The sequence below is a fragment of the Hemicordylus capensis genome, chromosome 2 (assembly GCF_027244095.1).
Source record: "Hemicordylus capensis ecotype Gifberg chromosome 2, rHemCap1.1.pri, whole genome shotgun sequence".
Taxonomy (NCBI): domain Eukaryota; kingdom Metazoa; phylum Chordata; class Lepidosauria; order Squamata; family Cordylidae; genus Hemicordylus; species Hemicordylus capensis.
The window spans coordinates 386,172,439-386,189,432 of NC_069658.1; the positions used below are offsets into that span (position 1 = coordinate 386,172,439).

Consider the following 16,994-nt stretch of genomic DNA (forward strand, 5'->3'; position numbering starts at 1 on the left):
TGAACAAATTGGTCCCGAAATGAACATTGAAATCCTCCAGTACCACAAGCCTGGGCGACTCCAACACCAAGCGCGAGACCAAGTCCATCAGCTCAGTTAGAGACTCGATTGAGCAGGGGGGTGATCAGTACACCAACAAAAGTCCCAGACTATCCCTGGTCCCCAAACTTAGGTACACAGATTTGATATGGTCTGGCACCTCAACAAGGATCCTGGTAAGGGAGATGTTATTCTTATAGACCACAGCCACTCTACCTTCCCGCCCGCAGTCCTTCACCTGCTCCTCAACAGAGTACCCTGGAGGAAGAAGCTGGGACCAAACCAGGCCACCGGCCTCCCACAACCAGGTCTCCATAATACAAACCAGGTCATCTCCTGAATCTAGAATCAAATCATGAATGGTTTCTGATTTGTTCTGGACCAACCTGGCATTACAGAGGAGCAAGGTGAGATTCTGAGGGCGGTTGGCACTACTCTGAGGTCAAAGAGCTGACAGGGCAGCTGGAAGGGGAAACAGCTATTAGATTTTTGATCCCCCTTCCCTTGTAATGACCCACTGACCTGCCAATGTTACTTCTTTTGTTCTCCACCACTACTGGAATTGCCATGCCATAATCAGTGGATATGGCCCCTGTTTTCCCCATCTCCAACCAAACCCAGACACATTATAAAAGAATCTCACCCATGTCTCAACTAAAACCAGAAGCCAAACTTTTAAATGCTTCCCCACATGTGAGTACTTGGGCCAGGAAGCCTGACCCTCGCCCTTGCTGTCCCCCGAAGGGGCGAACCCCTTTGGTGTCACCTCTTTGGTGGTGACCCCACCGGTGGCTGGTCTGCTGCCACTGGCAGAACCCTATATAGCCCTGAGCAGGCAGCTCTAGGCAGATGGAATCCAGGAAACTGCCAAGTCACACCCCCAGTCCTGCAAAGTCTCACCTCAGCATAGCAGCTAGTCCTGGTGGGTGGCAGATAACACACGGGGGGGTCAAAGGAGGGGCAAACTAACCCTTGCAGTTGATCTAGATGCATATAATAGATCTTGGGGTATAGCAGTTGGAGAGTTCTTAAATGGCATGTGGAGTCTGAGTGTCCATGTCATTATCTGACTCCAAATCGGCCTCCCCTTTCCCCGAGATTAAAGCTAGGAGTGGTTTGGTATTTTGCTTGACCATAATAACTTTATTTTTTAATTGGTTCAAATCATCCTGTGTAGCTTTGTGGAACTGGAGTTCATCTGGCATTGTGGGGATGATTTCCTGAAGAGGGTTTGTAGTGATTAGGGTTAATTGTTTTGACAGAAGGGCAATTAATCATTCAGCCGTACATAATGGATCTGATTTTTTTAAAGCAAAAACTCTCAGTGCTCTGATCCCATAAAACTGTAGGTGTTTAGTCAAGCGCATCAATTTTGCCACCATTGCTGGGGTTTGGAATGTTTTTAAAAAAGGCGTCTAGTATTTAGCCGTGAAAGCAAGTAGTGGTGAGAGATTAAACCAATGTTTTCTGCCTGGAAATTTGAGTTGGGTCAGAGAACAGCTAATTGCCCTGTGGAGAACCCATTTGTGATGTTCACTTCTAGGAATTTCAAGGACAGCCTGAGCAGATTGCGAGACTCAGGAGAAGTTTAAATGGCTGTTGATTCCTGAGAGCCCTGGTGTCATCTTATGTGTAGAGATGGAGCTAGATGTGAGGGGAGGGTCTGGGCAGGAATTACTGTCAACACATTTGGCTGAGCTCTTAACCCCTTGTTGATTTTGTGCAATAAATAGATCAAAAGCCCGCCTTAAACTGTCAACTTTTTCTTAATATTGTAATATTATTGAGACGTCCTAGTATTGTTATTAAGGACTCTGCTGAAATAAGATATGTGTCACTGAGGAGCTGAGTGATGAAGTTGAGTGAGGGGTGAGGTATGTGGCTGCGGGCGGGGCATGGGGGATCTTCTCTAGTCGGCCCTTTGCAACAGTGTGGAAGCAGTTTTGTTTAGAGCTGGCTTCCAAGGAGCGGTCTCCTTGGGAGAGGGGGTCTCCATGCCCAAAGCTGTAAATCTGTTCTTTGTGGGAAGTATACTCACGAGTCTTGGCATCACCATCTCTGTTCATTTGCTTTCCTGCTTTTTGGTTCCCTGTTGCATCTGATTGATGAGCTCCATTGTCACCATCCGGGCTGTTATGGGCTCTTTTTCTGCTCTTGAAAGTCATCATTTATTTGATAAGGTAGTGCCGGGGGCGGTGGGGTGTGTGTGTAAAGTCGGAGTTGGAACAGGAGCTCATGAGCGGAGCTGCTAGTCATCTTGGCTCCTCCTTAGTTCTAGGCTTGCCTCTTTCAGTCTGAGAGCCCTGCAAGGGCAGAGCTATGAAACAAAGTATTAAACCATGTTTGTTGAGTTCAGACATCAGGTGAGACCATGGCTATCCAAAATAAACAAACCAACTTCAAACTTTGAGTGCAGATTGTGGTTTGACAGCCTGAAATAAACTACACTATGAGATATGATTTGAAATTGCATATCAATTTCAGGGATTTCTTTTTTTCTCTATTGAATCAATATCATTAACTATAGGAGACAGGCACAGAACATATTTGTTTGTTAACACATTAGCTATTCAAGTTATTTTACAAAATAACTTTTTAAAAACACACTGATTCTTCAAAAAATCTCCCAAGCAAAATATGAATAGAGAAGTGGAGGGGAAGGGAGGGAGAAGAGTGAAATAGACCCCACCTAATGAACATCTTTCCAGACTCCATTCTGCTATAGATCATAAATGTTTTATTGGGAATAATTTAAAAGAGCTTGAACAGTAACACATTTGTGTTCATGCCAAAACTGTTTTTGCTCTATTATGAAAATATGCATCTAAGTACTTTAAACAGAAAAGGTTACCCCACTTCCACCTTTTTTGGAGTGTTAAATACTGGAGTATTTTCAGGAAAGAGAAAAATAAGGAAAAAGTTTAAATGCATTCTCTGTGTACACATTCTCTGTGTACCCTGAGCCATTTTTGGAAGGGCGGTATAGAAATCGAATGAATGAATATGCATCGAGGAATTACTTCGTGTTCTCCTTTGAAGCAGTTTCTCAATGTTGTATAGTAATTGCTGAAAAACAGATGTAACCAGCTGTGTGACTTTGCATTTTCTGTGTCTACTCCCATATACCTCTTTGCGTCTTGATTTCAGTTCATCAATTCAGTATCTATTTATTCAGAAAACCAAGTTGGTGTTGGTTATGTGGCATGTACCTGAGTATAATTGACCTTCATGAAATATTAGTTGTATGGGCACGTTTTATAGGCTGGGCAGCGGGGTGGGGTGGGGGGATTATAGCTGGTCCTGTATTTTTTAACCTGTTATGCATGCAAGAAGAAACTGTGTTGCTTTCTAGAGCTGTGCAATTTTGAGATGTGTACATTCATCTGAGGATGTAGTAGAAATTATCTACTCAGTTTGGATCCCATGCTGCTACATTTCCCATCGACATCCTTGCTATTTTTGTCTTGTCTCCTTGGGTGGAGTAGTAAATAAGTCCTAGTTTCCATTTCCCTTGTAGAGTCAACTTGCATATGCTCACTCAAATTTTAAACCATGGTGGAAAGTCTTCAAAAATATTGTAGATCTGTTTCAGCATATTGGTTCTTTAATAAGTTCAAAGATGTGGGAATATTCTGATATTTTAAAAAGTCTATAGTTTGACTTGCTAATAGTTCAAGCTAATTGACTATTTCTGTTCCTTTATTTGAATTGGAGGTATTCCAGTTGTGGCATTTAACATAATAAGTTTCTAATAGGACATTTAAGTTTCATAATAATAAGTTTCTAATAGGACATTTATATTAATATATTATAAACTTCTAATTTTTTTAAAAAATATATTTATATTATATATAATTTACCAATAGGGAGTTTATTGAATGTGAAGAACCTGGAATGCATTTTACAGGCTTTGGGAAGAGATAATTGGATAATTGGCAAATATTTTCTCTTAATAAAATGTATTTTGTCATGAACCCTGCCCCCTATTAAGCTCATCTAGGGAGGTCCAGTTATAGTTGCCACCAGCTTGTTTGGCGACTTGGGACTAGACCTTCTGTATGGCTGCTCCTAGTTGCGCACCTGGGAATTTTGGAGCCCCCCTCCACTTCACAGCCCCCCTTAATTTTTTTAAAAATCAAACCTCCATCCTGGGGGAGCCTCTGTCTTGGGGAGCCACGCTGCTCCTTGCCATTTTTGCTACCTCCATGTGCGCAGCCAGGAGGTGAGAGGTGAGCCAAGCAGGTCTTGGCCTCCCCTGTGGTGGCAGCGGCTGGTGGTGGACCTTGAGTGCGCCTGTGCAGTGGGAGTATCGAGAGTTGCAAACCTATGACATCACGGGCTTGCGAAGCTCGATACTCCCACTGCGCAGGTGTGCTCAAGGCCCAGACGAATGGGCCCACTAGCCGCTGCGCCCGTCGCCACCACCACGGGGGAGTCCAAGGCCTGCTCTGCTCATCCCCCACGCCCCGGCCATGCACATGGCAGTGGTGAAAATGGAAAGGCTGGGCAGCAGTGGGGCGGGCACAGGGTGGCAGCAGGAGCCCCCCCCCCGGACATTTGGAGGTCCCCCAGACTCAGAAGGTCATGGATTGGAGCCCCAAGGTCCGGGGGTAAGAGCTCCTGTGGCTGCTCTAGGGCTCTAGAATTTCAAAATAAGAGCTTTCCCATCTCTGGCTGCCTTTTAAAAAGACCCTGCAGATGCACCTGCTTTTTCAGGCTTTTAGTTGAAAATATTTTTGAACTGTGTTATTGTTTTTACTCTGTAAGGCTGTTTTGTGTGTGTTCTGTTTTCAGGTTGTTGTTTTTTAAAACCATGTACTCTGCTTTTGGAAACATATCAGGTGGTCTATAAATACAATAAATAAAGTACTTTGGCATGTCCTACCTTAATTTCAGTTAGTCCACTTAGGCACCCATTTGTTATTAGTCTTGTTAAGTTTTTGTGTGCTTGGTCAGCCATATTTTCCATTAACTGACTTTTCAATTGATGCTTTAAAGCGTGGGACTAATGTCCCAGGAGTGAATGAGCTTTTGAACATTTTTTATTCTAACTTAGCAGTTTAAGTTTTAGAAGGGGTGGGGTGGGGGAGGCAATAATTAGACTTCAGTATTTCAGGCCCATTCATGTTGATAAGCGTTATGATTTATCAGTATCTCCCTCCACCACCCCCACCCCATTCCCCTTATATCTGCAGTTCACTGTGGGTGGACTTGGGCAGCCAGGAACCACAGAGCAGGAACTTTAAAATGCTTGTAAATGCACATTAAGATGTTTTATTTATTTACTTGAGGTATTTACAGTTCTTCTTTTCAGGCAAACCAAAGTGGTTTATGATAACTAATGGTGTGTAGCCCCTGATCATAAGCATAAGCTCACTAATACAACTCTTGCATGTTCTTGTGTTTCCAAAAGATGCAGGCAGCTAGCACCAAAACGGTTAGTTATAAGCAACATCTGGTAAACTTGTAAGTATCAGTGAAGTACCTTATGGTCATTTGAATTCACCCTGTATGTAGTATTTCTAAATTATAAACATTTATCAAGGAAGTTTTGTATCCCACTTCCTTGCTCAGCAAAATGAACTGGAGTTCTGCATTTTCACATTGTACTTTTACCAATCCACAATTTAAATACTTTGAGTCTTATAACTTTTCATCCAAACTTAGGAAAGTCTGGTGACACATCAAGCCTTTTCAAGCAAGGGGAAATCCACGCAAAAAAATCTATTAGGGTTACAGCACTAGTAGATTAGTAACTCGGAATCCTGTACTTACTAGAGGACACGGACAGCTAGTTGATTGCAGGGTACAAAAGCTTACTGTTGGGAGAAGGACTGCCTATTTTGAGTGCTTTCTGTTTGTTCAGAAAGTATATACTTTGTGAAAATTGTTTTTTCTTGCTCATAAGACCACTTGTAACTTTTTGTTGAAATGAAACGAATAAAGGTGTACTAGCTGACCTGGCACAGAGCATCTGCGCCCCTAGTTCTCCCTGTCTCTCTCCCCCATCCTTTCAGCCATTCTCTCTGCCTGCTGGCCAGCTGGCCTAACCACCTCTTCTTTTCCCAGGCCTGCCGGCCTGGCTGCTGCTTCCTCTTGCTGGCTGGCCTGGCTGCCACTTCCTCTCGCTGGCCACCTTCTTCTCTCGCCAGCTGGCCTGGCTGCTGCTTCCTCTCGCTGGCTGCCTGGCCTGGCCACTATGTTTTCTGGCCGGCCGGCCAGCCTGGCCACCACTTCCTTTCCCCTTCCCCTCGCTCACGAAATCTCGTGAGAACTGCCACACATGAGATTAGCAACAGGTGGTTTCCCCCTCAACTCTGGAATGAAGGAGATAATTCTAACACAACTAATCTTTATTTGTATATTTAAATTGACACTAAAGAATATATTTCAGCTGATGCAAAGTTGTGTGGAACTTGACAGGCCTAGTTGCTTGTGGAAGCAGGTAAGCATGATTCAGACATAGGCTGGCTGAGTGCCTTGCTTCCTAGAAATTCCCTCCCTGGCATCTCCAAGATAGGACAAGATTTTTTTTTTTTTAAAAAAAAGGACAAGATTTTTTAATTGAACCAACAAACTACCAAAGCATAGGCTGAGAGAGATTGCTGCCTGCAACCTTGGAGAAGCCACTGCCAGTCTGTGTAGACAGTACTGAGCTGGATAGACCAGTGGTCCAACTTGGTATAAGGCAGCTTCCTATGAAAGGTGACTGGCGATCATGATGACCCCTCACTAACAGAAATATATCTGGGTTTCTCTAGAAATCTCTGGTGGCTTTTTATGTGAAATGAAGATATTTTCATTCTTTTTTTCAACAAATTACTTCCCTGCTCAAAATGGACTCGGGAGAACAGGAAGCTTATTATTATTTCTTGTTTACACAGTCAGACAGGTGTTATTGACTGGTTTGTTTTATCCAGACATCGAGTCCTTCCCAAGGACCTGGGAAGGACCTGGGATGATGATGATGATGATGATGATGATGATGATGATGATGATGAATTCGATTTCTATACCGCCCTTCCAAAAATGGCTCAGGGCGGTTTACAAAGAGAGATAACAAACAAATAAGATGGCTCCCTGTCCCCAAAGGGCTCACATTCTAAAAGGAAACATAAGACACACACCAGCAACAGTCACTGGAAGTACTGTGCTGGGGGTGGATAGGGCCAATTACTCTCCCCCTGCTAAATAAAGAGAATCACCACGGTAAAAGATGCTTCTTTGCCCAGTTAGCAGGGCAAACAGTTAATACTGTTTAACTAGTATTTTTAAGCCCGTTTAAATAACGGGCTCTAGTGGGGTGTGTGTGCTAGTTTTCTATTCAATCAGCGCAAAAGTATAGTTTTACCATATAGACATACCAATAACCCCACACAGCGACCATAAAAAAACATGGCCTGGGTCAGCTTTCAATTGTTGCCGAATCAGGCTGTGTCGCTCTAGTCCCAGAGTTTTAAAGAGTTAGTGACGCTCTCTATGGTGAAACTCCTCTATGTTTTACATTGGGAATTAGGGCGGGAAACAGTTTAGAAATGCTAATAAGGATGCAATGGTGAGTGAAAGAGACTCTCGACTTTTTCTCTATGGGCATCCTGCTAATATCCTCCCTTTTCGCCTCCATCTCCCAGGATCTATTGGGAGGGATAGATCTCCCAGGATCTATCGGGATCTAGGGGGAGATGTCCAGACTCATCATCCTGAGGGAATGACATCAGTCCCCCCCCCCGAGTAAAAAAAAGGTCTAGAGCAACACTTCCAGTCTCATAGCGGAGGCGTTTTCCCCCTTTAACTCCCATTGCAAATGAAAAGGGGAGCCTCACCATAGAGGGACCGAGCTGCGCCATCCCTCCCCATGTCCATAGATTCACCCAGCCCAGCCGCTAGCCGTTTCTACCGGAAGTGGCCGTGCGTCACCCACCTGTCATTCCGGGGCTTCTGCCGCCGGCACAGACTCCATTTCCCATGGTGCCGCGAGCCTCCGCTTCCGGCTCCCCACTCCTGTTCCGCAACGGAAGCCGTGAGGCGCGGCTCCTCCTGCTCGTTCTGCTTCAACCCAGGGTAGAGCTGGGCCGGGCTGGCGGTGGCAAGAAGAAAATGGCGGCGCCGCTGCTGTCCCTCGCCGCTGCCGCCTCTCCTATCCCTGCGGCCGGGCTGGACCTGCCGCTGCCGCATCTGCCCTCCCCGGTCCCCGCGTCTCCTCCACCCGGACGGGAGCCAACATGGCCACCTGGTGCCTGCGACCGTATCTCCCTCGGACATTCTAGGCATGCGCTCTGCGCATGCCCAGAACGGCCGAGGGAGACACGGGCGCAGAGACACGGGCGCACACCCAAGGCTTTTATTATAGAGGATTACCAGATTCCTATAATTGTGGATTACTTTGGGTGTATATGTTATGAAATGTAATATTCTAGTATTTCTAGTATGAAATACTAGAAATGTCTAGTAGTTGCTTATTATAATTTGTTTGACAGTAGACTATTTGAATCATTTCTCTATTCTTATGCCATAGTGTGTTTAGTAGCATGATTTTATTGAGAAATGTATCTAGATATGTTTTTTAAAAAACCAAATTATTTTCACGAGACAGATTGATTAGCTTAGAGTTGAAATCTTCTAATTTTAATTTGTTATGCCACATTTCCTGGTGTTGAAGCTTAGAAGAAACACTCTATAAATGTGTGGTGGAGCTTTTGTATTTACTTCTAGCTAATTTTTCGATACACTGTTTTGAAGCATGTTTCTGGAAAGAAAAGAATGATAGTAAAATCTTCACATTAAAGAACATTATGTTATTTCTTAGTAACTGTATACGAATGCTTTTTGTTTGAAGACACTTTAAACTGTTTACAAATTGAGCTGTAGATGGAATGTGAAGGAAGTAGTCTAATAGTGTACACTAATGCTTAAAGAGGAGTTGGACAAGCACAATAAATACATAGTTGAAAATATTTCAGTTGGTGAAATCCTGCAGTGTGTCTGTGAGTGTTCTACAGTTTGTGGACTGACCAGTTGAGAGAGAGAGATAATTGAGTTGAAGTATTTTTATCCTACTCCTCCAACACACTTCTGCTCAAGGTGACTTACAATAAATAAAACAAACATAAAAACAAAACAGCAAGATAAAACAGCAGACAGGACTAAAGCTGAATTGAAGCCGGAAGTCTAATTAAAACGTTAAAAGGCTTCTTTTAAAAGGGATTATTTTTAAATCAAGGAGGGGACAGATTAAGTGTTTCTGGGAGGGCATTCCAAAGATGGGGATCCACTACTAAAAAGGCCCTGTCCCTGTTCCCTGGTCGCTGCCAGTCAGATCTGCATCAGTACTGGGGCTAAGAACGAGCCTGAAATGACTATCTGAGGACACTGGCAAATTCATGTGGGTGAATGCAATCTGACAGAGTTTCTGGTCCCAAGTTTTGTAGATGCAAAGGTCAAAATGACCATCTTGAATCTGGCCCAGAAGCAAACTGGCAACCAATGAAGTCACTGCAGAATAGGTGTAATAGTTCCATAGCTACGCACTAACACACATAGGCATCCTTGTGACAGCATTCTGAATCAGTTGAAGTTTCCAAAAGGTCTTCAAAGACAGCCCCATGTAGAGCATGTTGCATTAATCCAATCTGGATGTAACCAATGCATGAGTAACAGAAATCATCTATCGTTTCTCCAGGTAGGGTTGCAGGTGTCATATTAGCTAAAGCTAGTAAAAGGTACTCCTGGGCACTGCCTCCCCTTGGGCCTTAGGGATAGCATCTGGACCAGGAGGACCCTCAAGTTACAAACTTGGTCTTTGAGGGAGAGAGTGACTCCATCTAAGACCAAATTTGCCTCACTGCTTGGATTACTGGTTTTACTGATCCAGAGTGTTATCTGGATTAGGTTTCAGTGTGTTAGCCCCAACCAACCCAGAAGAGCCTCCAGACACTGGTTTAGGACATGGACTCCATCCCTGGTATCAGTAGACTTAAATGATAGACCTGGGGTCATCAGCATACTGATGACACGCTTAGCCAATACCTGTGGATGGCCTCTCTTGGTGGTGTATTGTGCATGTTAAACAGAATGGGGTACAGAGTAGAATCTTGCAACATCTCACAAGTTTCCATCCCATACCTGATCCAGAATCCAGCCTTAGAAGGATCTAAGTAATATTTGCTTGCATTTTGTTGACTGCTACCATTAGTAACAGAATAAGAGCAACCAAACAAAACTATACATTTGTTAGAAATTTCCTGACAATAACTTTTATATATATGGGCATGTTAACGTAGAACTGAAGTACCTCATTTCTTGCATGTCTGTCCACCTGCATTTGACCTGTCGATATATTTTTTTCCTGAGGTGTCTTCAAAAATATGAAGTTCTAACATAACTTGTGGTATTTATGAAAAAAGACTTGTGACTAGGGTTGCCCTATTCTAGCTTTCCAAATCCAGGTGCCTAATTTGCATGTTATATAAATTGAGATGCTTAAAATCCAGATGAAACCCGGAATTTCGCGGGGCATGGCAACTCTTCTTGTGACAATTTCAACTATGTTTTTTCAGTTGATACACAGCTTTGCTTTCTGTTTCTCTGATTTATCATTAACCTTGAGGTAGGTGAATTAGATGGAGCCACTGGCAGGCATTTGTTTCCAGTCCTTGTTTTTTTAAAAAAATAAAGTGTAGTGTTAAATTAGCTTAAAAGTCATTCAGTCCTTTTAGGGACTGAATGGAGGTATGCATGGACTGGTTGTGGTGGTTCAGTCTATGGGTCTCCAAACCAGTTTGGTTGAACATGCCGGTTGGGTCGATGAACCGGCTTGAAAGTTCAAAATAGTTCATATGTGAACTGCTAGAACTGACCTAGTTCATGGCAGACTAGTTCGCAGTTGGAATGGTCCATGTGTACCCCTCCTGAATAGGGTGAAGCACATAGTAGCCTGAGAATCAAATAGATAGCAAGGAATATTAGTAGTATATTGTTAAACACTTGTAGTTTGACAGGCATAGGAACTGCAAAATTTCATTATTATATAGAACTGTAAGAAAACTGGCTGAATGTAAAACAAAGTTGCAGTTATTGTTCCTGCTTTAGGAGAATGGGTGGTTACTAATGTAGTTTAAATGGTCTGTGGGTTGTGGCTTCAGTTGAATTTACACGTGATCTCTTTCTCAAAAGCATTTATTATCTTAATTGTTTAAACTGTTTGATCTATGCAGTGCAATCTTATGTATGTTTACTTGGAAGTAGATTTCATAAGAACAGCCCTGCTGGATCAGGCCCAAGGCCCATCTAGTCCAGCATCCTGTTTCACACAGTGGCCCACCAGATGCCTCTGGGGAGTCCACAGGCAAGAAGTATGTGCATGCCCTCTCTCCTGCTGTTGCTCCCCTGCAACTGGTATTGAGAGGCATCATGCCTCTGAGGTTGGAGATGGCCCACAGTCACCAGACCAGTAGCCATTGATAGACCTGCCCACCATGAATCTGTCTAAGCCCCTTTTAAAGCCATTCAAGCTGGGGGCCATTGCCACATCCCGTGGCAAAGAATTCCATAGATGAATTATTTGCTGTGTGAAAAATTACTTCCTCTTGTCAGTCTTAAATTTCCCAACCTTCAGTCTCATAGGGTGACCCCTGGTTCTAGTGTTGTGAGAGAGGGAGAAAAATTTCTCTCTGTCCACCCTCTCCACTCCATGCATAATTTTATACACCGCATTGGAACATAGGAAACTGCCATATATTGAGTCAGACCATTGGTCTATCTAGCTCAGTATTGTCTTCACAGACTGGCAGCGGCTTCTCCAAGGTTGCAGGCAGAAATCTCTCTTAGCCCTATCTTGGAGAAGCCAGGGAGGGAACTTGAAACCTTCTGCTCTTCCCAGAGCGGCTCCATCCCCTGAGGGGAATCTCTTACAGTGCTCACACATCAAGTCTCCCATTCATATGCAACCAGGGCATACCCTGCTTAGCTGTGGGGACAAGTCATGCTTGCTACCACAAGACCAGCTCTCCCCTAAGTCATGCTTGCTAACACAAGACCAGCTCTCCTGTCCCTCCACTTAGTTGCCTCTTTTCCAAACTAAAGAGGCGACTAAGTTGAGACTGTAGCCTAGCCCCAGGCCCCTGATCATTTTGGTTGCCCAAAACAATCCATTGTGGATTTCAGTACCCTAAATAGTTTAGTGTCATCTGCAAATCTAGCCACTTCGCTGTTCACCCCAACTTCTAGATCGTTTATGAACAAGTTAAAGAGCACTGGTCCCAGTACTGATCCCTGGGGGATCCCACTTCCTACCTCCCTCCATTGTGAAAACTGTCCATATATTCCCACTCTCTGTTTCCTGTCCTTCAACCAGTTACCAATCCACATATGAACCTGTGCCCTTATTCCATGACTGCTAAGTTTACTCAAGAGCCTTTGGCGGGGAACTTTGTCAAAAGCTTTTTGGAAGTCCAAGTATACTATGTCAACCAATTACCTTTATCCACATGCCTGTTCACACTCTCAAAGAACTCCAAAAGGTTAGTGAGGCAGGACTTTCCCTTGCAGAAGCCATGATGGTTCTCCTTCAACAAGGCCTTTTCTTCTTTATGCTTTTGTACTTAAGTATGCTTTCCATCAATCTACCCGGCACCGAAGTTAAGCTGTCTGCCCTGTAATTTCCAGGATCCCCCCTGGATCTCTTTTTGAAGATTGGAGTCACATTGGCTACTTTCCAGTCCTCTGGTACAGAGCCTGATTGTATGGACAAGTTATATATTTTTGCTAGGAGATCAGCAATTTCATATTTGAGTTCCTTCAGAACTCTTGAGTAGATGCCATCTGGCCTTGGTGATTTGTTAATTTTTAGTTTTTCCGTCCCTTGTCACCTCAAATTGGCCCAGTTCCTCAGTCAGTATCCTCTGCTGCGAAGATAGATGCAAGAAACTCATTCAGCTTTTCTGCAATCTCCTTATCCTCCTTAATAATCCCTTTCACACCCTCATCATCTAAGGGTCCAGCCGCCTCCCTGGCAGTTTTTCTACTTCTGATATATTTAAAGAAGTTTTGTTATTCCCCTTGACACTTTAGCTATATGCTCCTCAAACTCTCTCTCTGCATCCCTTATTGTCTCTTTGCATTACTTTTGCCAGAGTTTATGTTCCTTCCTGTTCTCTTCATTTGGGCAGGATTTCCATTTTCTGAAGAAAGTCTTCTTCCTTTTTATAGCTTCCCTGATTCTACTTGTTAGCCACGCGGGCATCCTCCTGAACTTGGTGGTACCTCTCCTCCTTCTTGGTATACATTCCAACTGTGCTTCTATTATTGTGGTTTTAAATAAGTTCCATGCTTTCTGGAGTGATTTGACTCTCCTGACTTTCTCTTTCAACTTCCTTCTTACCAGTCCCCTCATTTTTGAGAAGTTTCCTCTTCTGAAGTCCAACACATTTGTGTTGGACTTCCTTGACAATTCTCCACTTGCATATATGCTGAATTTCAACCTACTTGCACTGATTTCAATGGGATTTACTCCCTCGTAAGTATATGTTGGGTTGTAGTCTTATTGTGTGGTGTCTAATTCACTTATTTTAAAGCATGGTGTGACAAGTTAAATTCCTCCTATGTTTAATGTAGGTTTTATTTCTAGTGTGTAAATTTTGGATTTTTTCTTTTGCTTCTAATATATTCAGGGATTAAATGTCTATTTGGGCTGTAAAAGTGACCAGCTGATCTGGCAACCATCTCCAATTATTGCTTGAGAACAGTGGTGATCCCTTTTTCCATGTTCAGTAAAGTGTGCAATTTATTACAGGATGATGTGATGATGCCCCAGAGAATAAGGTTGCAGTGGGAAGCTGCTATTCAACATCCCAAAAGTGTGAGTACTTCTCTTTTTTAAAATGGTGTGGTATGCAGTTTTTTTTTAACAAGAAAGCTTGGAAAACATTGGTATGCAGATTTTTTTGCTGCTGCTGTCTTCAGCTAGCAATGAATTTTAAGAAAAGGCTTCTGGAACTTCTCCTGAAGTAATTTGTTTCTTATTTGATCTTCCCTGAGGGTTTCAAGATAGATGTTCTTATTTAGATGGCCCGAGCTTTTAAATAGTAGTAACAATTTTTTTGATTTAAAAAAATGATCGCAAAATTTATGAAATGTATGAAGTAGTAGTTCAGGACATTAGAAGTCCAGAAGTTCAGTGGATTAGCCTTTTGAAAGTGTGAACATTTAATAGTAACTTAGTTTTTATATCCATGTGGTTTTCTTGGTAAAATACAGAAGTTGTTTACCATTGCCTCCTCCCGCGAAGTATGAAATGATGCTTTTGTTGTTGTCACTAAAGTGATCGCCTGCCTCCAGCACCTTTCTATATCACTGCTGACCAATATAGGTGCCTGCTTGATTTTGCTGGGCAGCTGGAATGATCTTGGCGCTTTGGGTGACCCTACTGGGAGTATACCTCCCGGCGTACTTCACTCATTCCTCCCAGGAACACCCCTCCGCCACAATGAGGCAGCTTAGCAGGACTGGGTGGGTGGTTTAGATAGACCACATCTATCTGTGTGGTTGCTAAGAGTCGACACCGATTTGATGGCACTTAGTCAGTGTTTGTTTAGTGTTTTTCTTAAATGCCTTGCATATATTTTTGTACTTCTTAGAACAATGACACAAGATAGGCCACTATTCCAATTTTACAAAGGCAAGAGGTATACTGACACACAGTACGAATACGATGAATACTGGGTGATCATAGGCAGTAACTTGCCTATGACCATCCAGTATGTCCATGGCAGAGCTTGGATTGAATCAGGCTGCTAGGTTCAAATCCAAGCTCAGCCCCTAATCCTGCTGTATCCAGTCTACTTGCAGGTAGATATTGTGTTCAAATAAATGCAGGATCTCCTAATGTAGATTAATTTTTTTGTAACAGAGTCAATGGAAGAGGGACCTGCTCTCAATGTTTGTCTGTCTGTCTGTCTATCTATCAAATTTATATATCGCCCAAACTTTTGTCTCTGGGTGGTTAACAGTTAGATAAAACAATTAGAACACATATAAAAATTTAAAACAATTCAACAATGTAAAATCAACCACAAAATTAAAACCTAAAATTTTAAAAAGCTGAAAAAGCTTGGCTGAAAAGATGGATTTTCAGATGTTTCTTAAAAATAGCCAGAGATGGGGAGGATCATATCTTAGTAGGGAGCGCATTCCACAATCTTGGGGTAGCAACCGAGAAGGCCTGTCTCTGTGTAGCCCCCATATGAGTTGGCGGTAACTGGAGACGGGCCTCCTCAAGTGACCTCAATGGGCGGTGGGGCTCATAGTGAAGAAGATGTTCTCTTAAATACCCAGGGGATGTGGAAATCCCTCAGTTTTAAAGGGATTGTGCTGCAATTCGGACACCAAATCGCCTTTCGAGCACATCGCTATTGTTAAGTAAAATCCATAAACTCTGGCAGAGAGGAAATTTTTTCTGAGGTTCTGGAATGAAAGACTTTGAAACCCATTTCGCTTGGAATACTAGACCTGGGACTTCCTCCCCTAAAGATATTTGTGTGATGCTAGCATTATTATATAGACTTTTTGGATCATTCTGATTTAGGGTAGATAACTGGCAGTTACCTAGACCTGTATGCATTTTTTATGAAGCACTAGAAGATACTTTTCTTTACCTCCCACAAAGACAATTTTTGAAAGAAGTGAGCTAGAGAAAGTTTTCAGCTCAGGTGCTGGTTCAGAGTTTGCAGAATATTGGTGGTGGGTGGTTCTTGACTACGGAACCTAACATCTTCTTACTGCATGGAAGGAGAGCAGGCACTCGAGTGCCCTTGCAAGAACCCAATGGTAATAGCAGAAGTATGCTTAAGTTGAATAGTTAGGACTGAGATGCCAAAAGCTGTACTTACACAATATAGTTTCACTGTAAGGATGGTTGGTTGGTTGCAGCTGTGCGGATTGAGCTAACCACAAAGTAGCCATTGAAATCTGCCAAGACAATTATTTTATCTCTTAGAAAGCTACAATCTGCTCTTGTTCAGTAGGCAAAGGCACTGGGCAGATGATAGGTTTATGTGTGTGTGTGTGTGTGTGTGTGTGTGTGTGATATATCTGAGGGGAACCCTAAATGTTTAAGGTAACACACATTTGTGTGGACTTTTGATCTTTGTCTTCTGTTTTATTTATATTTTTGTGTAATTTTAAGCAGTTTTCTGCAAAAGTCAAGTTTTGATTCTTGGGAAACTTTACTGCTCTCAAAATGAGTTTTTGTTTTGTTACTCTGCTCATGCTTGGAGGCCATGTGTGTGCTGGCATTGCATGCAGGGGTAGCTGGGAGACATACACCCCACCCCCCCGCACACAAAGATATCTGGGCAGAGAGCCAGGATTACAGGAGTGGCGGAAAGTGGGAGGAGGAGCTCTTCTCCTTGTTAAAGGGTTTGTGGAAGTCCTCGTTTTTAAAGGGATTGTGCTGGTGATTCGGTCGCCAAATTGCATTTTGGCACATGCCTAGCTCCCAGCCTGTGCTCCAGTTGACTAACCACCAATACTGGCTTTACTACCAGGGAATATGATGGTGTACCATCAGTGCTACTAGCACCTCCAGGGCTGGGTTGGGGGAGGAAATAAGAAAAGCATATTTTTAAACTGAAAGGGTAGATAGAATTGGTGAAGTATATTCTAAATTTGGATAAATTGAGCAGTGCTTGATAGACAGAAGTATTTTGCACAGCCATGTTTGGTAGACCAAAAACATGTCCCCAAGACGTATCCCCTATAAGAGGCTTGCACTGTAATATGAAGTGTACCTTACATCTGTTTCCTGAATAAGGGGTCCCAGATAACATAACCACAGTGAGAACTAGAATTAGCTAGCTTAGCTACTCTGTTACACTGAAGGTTCTGCTGTAGTTTTCAAACTACTTAACTTGAAAGTACAAGCTTTGCTGTTGCAAAGTTTTTAAAAGGAGATGTTAATG

The 16,994-nt window shown here is 42.9% G+C and overlaps 1 protein-coding gene across 7 annotated transcripts in view; it reads left to right on the forward strand.

Moving 5' to 3' along the window:
* B3GNTL1 (UDP-GlcNAc:betaGal beta-1,3-N-acetylglucosaminyltransferase like 1) overlaps positions 1–16,994 on the forward strand; it is a 334,712-nt gene that overhangs the window by 27,445 nt on the left and 290,273 nt on the right. For 5 of the 7 annotated variants that reach the window (XM_053300502.1, XM_053300506.1, XM_053300504.1 and 2 more), the window contains one exon: positions 13,829–13,894. The exons of the other annotated variants lie outside the window; for them this stretch is intronic. In XM_053300502.1, the coding sequence (XP_053156477.1) occupies positions 13,829–13,894 (66 nt within the window). The remainder of the gene's footprint in view (positions 1–13,828; positions 13,895–16,994) is intronic. 7 annotated transcript variants of the gene reach the window in all.